General features: G+C 32.5%; 1 protein-coding gene across 1 annotated transcript; it reads left to right on the top strand.

Moving 5' to 3' along the window:
* The first annotated feature begins 6,301 nt into the window (after positions 1-6,301).
* Positions 6,302-11,138, top strand: LOC144555537 (xylan O-acetyltransferase 6-like). Its single transcript, XM_078303916.1, has 6 exons — positions 6,302-7,512; positions 7,646-7,725; positions 7,857-8,037; positions 8,465-8,664; positions 8,836-8,994; positions 10,651-11,138. The coding sequence occupies exons 1-6, from the start codon at positions 6,595-6,597 to the stop codon at positions 11,009-11,011; spliced, it is 1,899 nt and encodes a 632-aa protein (XP_078160042.1). The 5' UTR covers positions 6,302-6,594; the 3' UTR covers positions 11,012-11,138.
* The last annotated feature ends 819 nt before the right edge of the window (positions 11,139-11,957 follow it).

Here is an 11,957-nt window from a genome sequence, read left to right as displayed (position 1 = left end):
TAATATGGAGAACAAGATGAATGTTTGGATCGGTTATTTGGACTTTGAATCCGGTGATTTATATCCCAATGCACAAAAATGCCTATGCATTGCAATGTATGGTAGCCTTACTTTATATATAGAGAGAGAGGATATGTGAAGTTCATATTTCTACCAAAAAAACTCAGAAATAATTTTACATAATTTTGAAAAAAAATATATTTTTTTACAATAAAAAAAACACTAGCTTTTGTTATAGTTACATCACAATAGCTTTATTTAATCTCTTCGCAACTACACAATAATCGCATATATATTACCACAAAAAATGTAAACTGGTACGGTACCAACTAGTTGAAAAAATAAAAATAAAACAGCACCATATTATTAGTTCAATCAATCAAGGCATAATCATGCCTTCATAAAACCCAATGTGTGAACAATAATGACAAATGGGGTGGCACAAGAAGAATTCTACAAATGAAATAACAAAGCAAAAGATAAAAAAGAACTTAATCCTTGGCTGCTTTATTCTCCAAGAACGAAGAATCTAATCATTAGATTACTGTCAAAAATATAAAAGAATCATTTGATGAGATGGCACTGTTAGCATCATTTAGCCTCCATCAAGCCCTGATCCTCTACTATGGGTATAGACAGCTACACAATGTGGCTTCTCACTGGTATTCAGAAGGTCCCACATAATTGTTTTAATAGGAGGATACTTCGCAGAATTGTAAAAAACAGCTGTTTAGGCTAATTAGTCGTTGGAGGCAATTAAATTGTTACATATTTTTTCAGCTAATTAGTCCATTATTTCCGATTATAATTAATTATTTAATAGTATCTTATTTGTTGAATGAACACATACCGTTATTTACAACACTAACATTTTTTATTTCTCACTGGTGTTGAGATTTGTACGATAGATTAGAATTGAATTAAATTTAAACTGTCGTGTAAACGAAATTGTCTGGGGAAATTTTCATATCAATCGAATGATTTAAGTCTGATTTTGAATATAACTTTGTTCAAACCTCTTTCGACAAAAATCCCACACAAATGTGAATTCTTTCATAGTACAACAATTTTTCTACTCATCTTCTTTTTACTTGTTTATTATTAATGTTAATTATCAATATGTCAATTAAAGTTTCATAAATATTAACAATAATTTATGAAACAAAATTTCTTATCTGCATAGATTTACATAGATTCGCAATATTTTTATTATTAACAAATATATATGTACATTTCTAGTTAACATACATTTTTATTATTGACAAATATATATATTTTCAGTTAACATATACACAAATATAATTGAGTGAATCTATGATACTTTGCAATGTATGGATCAATCCGTACTATGGCTCCATTTTTAAATTAAAATGATCGATCTGAACTATTTAATATGATATCCATATTAAAATATACTACAAATTTTTTTATTTTTTTACTACTTTTTAGGTAGGTAGAAATTAGAGAAACAGATTTTTTTATTTATATCCAAAAAATAAATAAAATTTTAAAAAATAACCCAATTGCGAGTGAAATTCGAAATTTACCCAAACCGGTTATCCAATAACCGGATTTGGGATAAATGTCCGGTTAGTGGTTCACCGAACTCAAGAAATAAAACCGGTTAACCACTAACCGGAAAGTTGGTTTTTATTTTTTTTTTAACCGGTTAATCACTAACCGGAATTTTTTTTTTTTTTTTAAACAAAAATTTCTAATTTTTTTTATTTTTTGTATTAAAATATTAGAAATGTTGAATATATTTCTTTGAAAATAGATGAAATACAATATAATTTGATTTATTAGAAAGACTGCAACAAATAACCCGGATCAATATTTTTCAGACCGGATTTTTCGCAGCTGTAAGAAAAATTAATATATTTCTTTATGTGTTATTGGAGGACCGCCGTGATCTCACTTCTGCAGCCTGCACCAGAGACGTATGATTTCTTTGATGACATAATCCTTATCTCTGATGACCAGGTGGTTTACCATGGCCCACGCGACAATGTACTTGAGTTCCATGAGGCCATGGGGTTCAGCCGTTCAGGTGACCTGAGAGGAAGGGAAATCGTAATTCCAATCTATCTTCTTCCTGACTCGGTATGTTGGCCATTGGAATCAATCCACTTGCGTTCTCTCTCAAAGGAAGTCTCTTTTATAAAAGGTGTGATAGGTGTGGATGATTCCTCTGTTCACGAAGAGTCTAAATCATATCATTCTGCAATGGGGGAGTAATAAACCTCTACTGTTGAGACGGTAGCTGGTGTTTTTCTTTTCTCTAATCTAAAAATATTTAGATTCTGAGTTATTAATCCCGGTTCAAAAGTCACTTCTAGGTAATCCAGAAAATATTGTAATATTTTTAGGACATTTAATTTATGAAAAGTTGTATCTATTTTTGAAAAAAAATAAAAACTTTAATTTATTTAATTATTGTTTTTCAAAAAGAATTTTCAAAATAGATACAACTTTTTATAAATTAAATGTACTAGAAATATCACAATATTTTCTAGATTACCTAGAAGTGACTTTTGAATCGGGATCAATAACTCAGAATCTAAACATTTTTATTTTTTTCCAATAACACATAAAGAAATATATTAATTTTTCTTACAGCCGTGAAAAATCCGGCCTGAAAAATATTGATCCGGGTTATTTGTTGCAGTCTTTCTAATAAATCAAATTATATTGTATTTCATCTATTTTCAAAGAAATATATTCAACATTTCTAATATTTTAATAAAAAAAATTAGAAATTTCTGTTTTTAAAAAAAAATTCCGGTTAGTGATTAACCGGTTAAAAAAAAAAACAAAAACCAACTTTTCGGTTAGTGGTTAACCGGTTTTATTTCTTGAGTTCGGTGAACCACTAACCGGACATTTATCCCAAATCCGGTTATTGGATAACCGGTTTGGATAAATTTCAAATTTCGCTCGCAATTGGGTTATTTTTTTTAATTTTATTTATTTTTTGGATATAAATAAAAAAATAGAGAAATGGGGAAAAAAAAAAAGAATGAACGGCAGACGCCAAGAATTTTTCTTTTGGTCTTCAGGGCCTCAGGCCCACATCTTCGGCTTGCAAACTTCACCTTCCTCAATTTAATAATAATAAAAAGAGTGAGTCTATGGTACTATGCATATCACGATTTGGTACCGTGCTACGGCTCTATATTTGAGTTTTCAAATCCTAACGGTCGATCTGAACCGTTCATCTTGTTCTTCATATTAATATGTGTTTGGAGACCAAATTTTACATTTTTTTGAAATTTTTTTACTATTTTTTTAAATTTATTGAAAATCACTGTTTTTGGATGGTCCAGAATTTTCAGATCAAGTGATTTTCTAAATATCTAAAAAAATAGTAAAAAAATTTCAAAAAATGTAAAATTTGGTCTTCAAACACATATTAATATGGAAAACAAGAATGGTTCGGATCGACCGTTAGGATTTGACAACTCAAATATAGAGCCGTAGCACGGTGCCAAACCGAAATATGCATAGTACCATAGACTCACTCTAATAAAAATATGAAAGAAAACAAACCGAAAGTGCCAAAAATCAAAATTGAGGAGCAACAGAAAATATGCTTTATTTGTTGGGGGTAAAAAATCAGAAAATTCTGATAGTTAAAAAAAGAATTAAAATAAATCAAACTGAAGTAATATAATCCGGATCATAGCTGATATCGTTGTCTAGGCAGATTAAGGATTTATGTTACGATGTGATAAAAAATTAGGTTCAAATCTATTAATTAATCGGGAACTAAATAAAAAAGAATATAATAGTTCCTTACAGAAGTAATATAATCCGGATCATAGCTGATATCGTTGTCTAGGCAGATTAAGGATTTATGTTATGATGTGATAAAAATTAGGTTCAAATCTATTAATTAATCGGAAACTAAATAAAAAAAAATATAATAGTTCCTTACATAATAAAAGTAATAAAATTAGTCTCTTACATAATAAAAACAATAAAATAGTATTTTATATATATATATAAAACAACAAAAACAATTGGAAAGACAAATTAATCCGGACCTATTAAATTAAAGAATAATTATAACAAACCCCCCACTCTCATCCCCCCATTTTCCCCGCACTCTATCTCTTCCTTAACTGCCATATATCCCCCCACTAATTTTTCTAAAAGTTTCCTTTTATCCCCCCACTAATTATAAGAAACCCCCCACTCTCATCCCCGCATTAATTATGCATTCCTCTAATAACAATTCCCGCGTTAATTATTGCTTTAAAAACAATCTGCGCATTAATTATACTGTTATCTAATAACAATTACTGTTAATAAATGCTTATCTGTTAATTGATGTTCAAAAAAGTATTTATCATTATTTCTGAGAAGTATTTACCCTTGTAACATAGAGTATTCATTCATGTAACATAGAGTATTTATCATTATGTCTGAAAGTATTTATCATTGATGTTTTACTGTAAGTTGCAATTATGTCTGAGAAGTATTTATCTATGCAATACAAAGTATTTATCCATGTAACATAAAGTATTTATCATTATGCATGAGAGTATTTATCATTGATGTTTTACTAAAAGTTGCAAGTATGCCTGAGAAGTATTTATCCATGTAACATAAAATATTTATCCATATAATGTAAAGTATTTACCCATGTAACATAAAGTATTTATCATTATGTCTCAGAGTATTTATCATTGGGTGAGAGGATTGTTTATTTAATGGTCTCTAGTTGTGCGGGGACGATTCAAAAAAAAAAAAAATTTTGTGCGGGAACAATTAATGGATTGATTTATTCTTTCATAAATAGAGATCATTGCATAGGGTTTAATACCTGATAAATTCAAGTTAAATACTTTGATGCTTCAAGTTAAATACTAACAATTTTTTAAACGCTCATTAATGATTGAGCGGTCCCCCCATGTTTAATGGTCCCCAGTTGTGCAGGGACGATTAAAAAAAAAAGGAAATTTTGTGCGGGGACAATTAATGGATTGATTTATTCTTTCATAAATAGAGATCATTGCATAGGGTTTAATACCTGACAAATTCAAGGTAAATACTTTAATGCTTTAAGTTAAATATCCGCAGTTTTTTAAACGCTCATTAATGATTGAGCGGTCCCCCCATGTTTTTTTTGGCAATATCTGCGGGGATAAATGCGGGGATAAACCTGCGGGGATTGTTATCACTGTACTAAATTAAAATGACATTACAAATTCCACAGAGTAGTTATAAATAATACTGCACGAATCTCAAAGCACAAATAATATTGGCCTTGACAAATTTTCGAATTATGCTTATATAATATACAGATTTTATTTTCTTTCTAAAATTTTACAAGTATAATATACTTATATGCATTGTAACAAATTAAATTAATTGTTTCCCAATCGCACCGTCTCACATTTGAGTAATGTAATTTAGATATCGTGTAATTCTTTCTGAATTTAAAATTTGTCTGAGGACCGCATAAAAAAATCAGTCAAAAGGATCTAATTGCTGTGTTTCGATGTTTTGTTTATTATATTTGCTGTTGTCCTCGGAAAAGTATGAGTACCATTGTTTTCCCAAACAATCAAATAAAATATGTATATTGCCGACTGCTTTGCCATTTACCAAAACATATTGAGGAGAAAAAATGTTACAATATTAAAAGTATACCGAACCGAGAGAACGTGTCAGCAGTACCGAGCGACGCGAGAGAAAAATGGCAAGCAATAAATGTAACATGTTCGGTTATTAATAGAAAAATATATATATATATACTGATGGTTAAAGAAATGAAGAAATAGACTTCACATTTGCCATCTCAACAAGCGCCAGAAAGCTCCAGCTTAACTACTCCCCATCCCTCCTACTTCTCATACATCGCTCTCTATTATCACACATTTTTATCATCAACCCATTAAAAATGACAAATACCAAGAAACTTTTACTTAAATAGCAACCCTTCAATGTATTGTATTTACAAAGTATTTTTTTTTATTTTCAGTTATAAGCATTGTAGTATTTATATATGGTTATTGTCAAACAATAAGGAAGCCCTGGTAACTTGATTAAACAGGACAGGATGTAAACAAAACCATAAAAAATTGTTAAATAGAATAAATACTTGATAGAGAATATATTTATGCAACATATTTGTTTAATATTTACTTTTGCAACAGTTCTAAGCATATATAAACCAAAGTACAAAATGGAATGCAACAAGTATTATTTGATTTGGTTGAAAATACAGTTTAATTCTGGGGATGGATGCAAATATCCCACGCCAAAAAAAACATATATAATTTATTTTTAAAACCTCTCCCCTGCCTTAATCTTACATGTTACTCATTGACCCACCAAAACCTTCTTCCTTTCTTGTTCCTTCACATCAGCCCCATTAAATCAAAACTAAATTCTAAACCAAACCAAATTCAAAAAGAGTACCAAGAGGAAGATTAGGAGCCTTTGCTCCAAGAGAAAGAAACCTCTTTCAACCACCCCCCTTTACTTTCCTCTACTTTTCTCCTTTTTATTGTTACCTTACACCTCTATAATTCCCTGCTTCTCCCTCTCTCTAAGCACACATCAGCATAATTCACCACTTCTGACATGGTGCAACAAAGGCGCAAGTCGGTTTTTGCCTCTGCGCCTTTCGATGTGAAGCAAGTGGCCTTAAACGCTGGGAGAAAAAGCGGTGCAAATCTCTCCCTAGCAGCATTAGTCTTCTCGGTCTTTCTCTTTGCCACATTTTTATACAACGAAGACATCAAATCCATTGCCGAGTATCCGTTCACTTCACACACACGGTCGCACCGTCTTACTATCCAGGAAGAAGATCGCCGCGCAATTCAATTTCAAACTAATGATCACCTGGGCACTGGTAACAAGCCACAAAAGCTACAAGCACAAGAGATGCTGCTACTGATTGATGTTGCCTCGACAGATCATCAGGCGGTTAAAAATAAGAAGGAAGAGGAGACAGTGGTACGCATCGTCGAGCCTACCCGATTGCCGGTACAAGAAGAAGTCAAGGGAGAACAAGAGGTGGAAAAGAGAGAAGTAGAGGTCGAACAAGTCAAGGGAAATGAAGGTAAGAAGAAAATTGAGGCAGAGGTTCAGACAGAATCATCCCGAATCGAACAACGACGAATGGAAACTAAAGAATTACCGAGCGAAAACGACCGGGATGTTCAACTGCCATCAGTAAAGGAAACGGCAGCTGCTGCAATCAGGCAAGTAACCGAGGAGAACAGGCAGGAGGAGTCAACCCGATTTACCGAGGTCAAACCCGAGGTTAAATCAGTACCAGCAACAATTCATCAGGAAAATTCAGCACAAGAAATTCACACTCAGCCCGAAACCGGTGCCAACAACAAACCGGCTCAGATGATTGATCAAGTCGTTACGCCTGAACGCCCGGTGCTCTACTTGCCCGAAACATGCGACTTGTACGACGGTCAATGGGTTTACGACAGCGTGAATTTTCCAATTTATAAAGAATCCGAGTGCGAATTTCTCACAGAGCAGGTATATATACATATAGGTTTGATCAAATTGATCAAGGAGAAAATTTCCTCGTTAATATCTTTTCTTTTCATTTTCCTTTGGTTTGAGTTTTGATGAGTGTTGACAAGAACTTTGCTGTTGATGTTTGACCTAGGTCACGTGCATGAGAAATGGAAGGAAGGATGACAGCTACCAAAAATGGCGGTGGCAACCTCATGGCTGCAATCTACCTAGGTAATTAATAAAAAATTAGTTAAGCGTACTTATTTAGGAATATTTTAGATATATGACTTTTAGGAGCATTGATTACCGTGTGTTTGGTAAATTAATGGCGATCGATGGTGTTGTGATTGGTGAATATATAGGTTTGATGCGAGGTTGCTCTTGGAGAGATTGAGGGGGAAGAGGTTGATGTTCGTTGGAGATTCTCTGAACCGCAACCAATGGGAGTCTATGGTGTGTCTGGTGCAATCTGTAATCCCTCCTGGCAAAAAATCCCTTACTAAATTTGTCAATGGTGGCTCCCTCAATGTTTTCCGAGCTGAGGTAATTAAAGCTGCATTTTATTTGTGTACAACTTTGTTGTTGCTGGTATATTTCAAGATTTTTAATTTATGGATTTAAGACTAGTCAAAACCGGACTATTTGTGGAACATTTTCACCTGGAGACCTGTCTTGTATTTTGTAAAGCTTTCATTTGTAGAATTAAATTTGTACTGTATTAAAAGAAGTTTCTCTGCTGGGGGATGCATTTTCAAAATTCTTTTCTTTGAACTTTCAAGATTGTCAAACCTGGGCCCACAATGATTCTTTCTTTTTTCTTTTTCTTTTTTTGCTTTATTTCAAAAATTAATATTGTGGAAGCTATCACGTTACAGCATACAAACCGTGTTGTTGTTATACAGTTATATCTCTAGATTGACTTTTGATTAATAAATAACACTAGCTTAATTTGTGCCGATATATTTAACAGGAATATAACGCCACAGTGGAATTTTATTGGGCGCCATTTTTGGTTGAATCTAACTCTGATGACCCAAAAGTGCATAGCATTCAACACCGTGTCATCATGCCAAAATCAATTAAAAAGCATGCTATTAATTGGGTTGGAGTAGATTATTTAGTCTTCAACACCTACATTTGGTGGCTTAACAACATGAACATGAACATCTTGTAAGTAAATCACATGCCTTCTTTTTTTTCTTTTTTCTTTTTTGTAATTTGATTTTAAAAATTTGTCAGATGAAACAAAAGTGTTCTTTAATTTTGAGTAAATAATAATCAAGCACGTTTATATTGAGAAATTAATATTTTGATGTGTTGGTGATTGTGGTGATGTAACAGGAGAGGTTCCTTTAGCAGAGGATCAACTAAGTACATAAAGGTGGATAGACCGGTGGCGTACAGGAGAGTGATGCATACATGGGCACGGTGGGTGGAGCGAAACATTAACCCGTCCAAAACCACTGTTTTTTTCATGGGCATGTCTCCCAACCACATCACGTTAGTTCTCTTTTCTCTCCCTCTTAATTAATTAATTATTTGTTTATGAATATTAATAATATTGCTTTGTTATTGAATCGGGAGAAATATATTTAGTTTTGAACCCCACCCAACATGAAACAATTAATAAGTACAAAAAACATATAATGGCCTTGATAATCTGGTACAGAGTTCCTTATTTATTAGTAAGCACGCGGCTCATTTTATGATTATATCAATTATTATTGTACTTTAGTTGTTTGTGTTGATTGATTAATTGTCTCAATTATATTTTGATTCTGAGAAACTAAATTTCTTGCACTAAAGTAGGTTTTATTAATAAATTAACCATAATTAAATATACTCGAGCCTACAAAAAACGGTGACATAAAGAATGGTGGTCAGTGTATATTTATGTTTTCACTTTTAAGTTGGTTCATCCAATATATCTTTCTCAATATACATAACTTCTACAATGTTATGAGAATTATTTGTAAGCTCTTAATTTTTTATTTTTTTATTTTTATTTTTTTGAGAAAAATAAGCTCTTGATTTCAATCTCCTCTTTCCATCTTCATTTTTTTGTTTCTTCTTCTTCCACCCTGTTTCCCTCTTCTAGAAGCAGTTCAAATTTGTAAGATCATATAAATTATGAAAACAGAGAACGATAAGTTAGTCGTGGCTGTAATTTGGTCCTACAAGGTTAGTTTGATATGTGGGTCCAAACCAGCTAAACCAATATTGTCATATTGTTAATTATTAAAAAAAATACTGGAATATTGTTCCCATTTTAATTGCAACGTGATTGGGTGAGCCTTCTAGGTTTCTGTGGCGCTCATCTGTGCATTCTTCTGTGCGGTATTCCCCACCCCCCAGTCACCACCAATTAAGTGCCACACAAGTTTACTATTCTATTAGTTGTGCCACCTACACAGTACATAGCGACCTTGCTAGTAATCGTTAATTTACTTAATTAAAAAAGAAAGCAACCTAAGCTTGACAGCCGCTGTCAACTATTTCAGAAAAAAAAGAAAGCAACCTAACAAAACATTTGTTACCTAGTAGATTTTTAGCATCTATTTGTTACCCACGTCTAATTTGTCTCGCTCTTTTAAGGATAAATTGACCATTCTATTGCACGTGGCAACCACCAACTCTCAACCGTTCATTGTTCTAAAGTCACACACCAGCTCATAATTTCATAATTTTAATTAGTTTGTCAATTTGGAATTTCTAGCATGAGATTATGTTAAGTTCTAGACCGGAACCAATCATGGTGCAATGAAACACCGGTAAGGGAAAAAGTGGGGTCCACATATAAAAGCAAGATTCCTAAAAATATGACAAACTAGAAAGCCCCTACCTCCTGGAACTGAGTTGTATTGTACAATGATTGCAATATGCATTCAATACACGGTCATATAAATATTCAGTGGAGGTCGGATGGGCTTTGGTTTATTTTTGGATTTGATGACACTGGAATTATCTAATGCAATTCAAGATTTTATACGCTCTTCGTTTGGAGATTCGTGCACACGAATTTTGAACGGTTTAAACAAAGATCAATCTCTTTGAATACACACATTCAGAGAATACTATACTTGTTAATACTGTAACGATATTATTCATGTTGCATGTTATAATTTTATATAATGAATAAATCATTTTTTTTTTCAGACCGGAGGCGTGGGGCAACACAGGAGGAATAAAATGTGCAATGGAGACAATGCCAGTACAAAACTGGACACAGCCATTAGAAGTAGGAACAGACTGGAGATTATATTGGGAGGCAAAGGAAACGGTACGAATGATGAGACGCGTACCAGTTCACTACGTAAACATTACAGGATTATCAGAATTTCGCAAGGATGCACATACATCGGTACACACACTACGGCAAGGAAAATTGCTAACTAAAGAGCAACAAACTGATCCACAAACCTACGCTGATTGCATCCACTGGTGCCTCCCTGGTTTACCAGATATGTGGAATCTCTTTCTCTATGCTCGCATTGTGTCAGCTCCTTGGCGAGACTGATATTTTATTTTGCTAGAAATGGAAATAATGGTGCAAAACATAGGTACATACACAGAAACGGTCACTTCTGATCTTCATAATTCTTTTGTTTGATTTTTAAAATTCAAAGAAGCTTTTTGGGCACTCACAATTAGGAGATATTCGTTACCTTTTTTTTCCTTTTTTTTAATTTTTTTTTTCAAAAGCAGGCTCTGTAATAGCTTTTTCATATATATATATATATATATTTTTTTTCTTTTGGGTTTTGGGCAGTCAAAGAGGAATATTGGCACATGCAAAGAAACTTGTATTAAAAATTGTTAAGAAGAGAGCACAATGAGGCATGTAAAAAGGAAATGTTGATGCATATCTGTACATGTCTTTAAAGAAAACAGATTGTGTATAATAATTACTAGACATTAGTCACTAACTATCTTTAAGTGCATACTAACTCTTTACTCTTTTTATGCTTTTAGTTAAGAGGTCATGTTGAAGTTAACAACTAACAAGCTTAATTAGGTCTTGTCATGCGCTTTTTCATCATGATAACAACTAACAACTCTTTTCTCTTTAATTGTTTTACATGTCACTTTTTCTTAATAGGAATACTTCAAAAAGTAAAATTTAGGAATTGAAGGATTGGCAAAACTAATTTTATACTTTGTAACGAATGAATAAAATAACTGACAAACAATTAATGCATACAAACATGCCAAAAATAATGTTGCATTCTATTTAAATAGTATATACCTCAATTTAAAATTTTATTTTATTTTAAATGAAGCGTGACAGTAATTGTAATTAAGTAACTTCAAACCTGCTTATGGTTTGAATGTCTATATCGTTTTTTTTCTCTCTCTCATGTATATGTATAGTTTATAACAGTGATTAATTTTTATCTTATTTCTGGGTTATTCAATTATTGCCATAAGAGATTAATATGTGAAACTTGCTCAGGGCATGTCCC

The sequence above is a fragment of the Carex rostrata genome, chromosome 6 (assembly GCF_964058835.1).
Source record: "Carex rostrata chromosome 6, lpCarRost1.2, whole genome shotgun sequence".
NCBI lineage: Eukaryota > Viridiplantae > Streptophyta > Magnoliopsida > Poales > Cyperaceae > Carex > Carex rostrata.
This window is presented reverse-complemented; position numbering and strand designations above follow the sequence as displayed.

Excerpts from the sequence above, each read along its gene's own strand:
- LOC144555537 (XM_078303916.1), top strand. The coding sequence starts at position 6,595 with ATGGTGCAACAAAGGCGCAAGTCGGTTTTTGCCTCTGCGCCTTTCGAT. Across the intron at positions 7,513-7,645 it reads GCGAATTTCTCACAGAGCAG|GTCACGTGCATGAGAAATGG; the intron begins GTATATATACAT and ends TGTTTGACCTAG. Across the intron at positions 8,665-8,835 it reads AACATGAACATGAACATCTT|GAGAGGTTCCTTTAGCAGAG; the intron begins GTAAGTAAATCA and ends GTGATGTAACAG.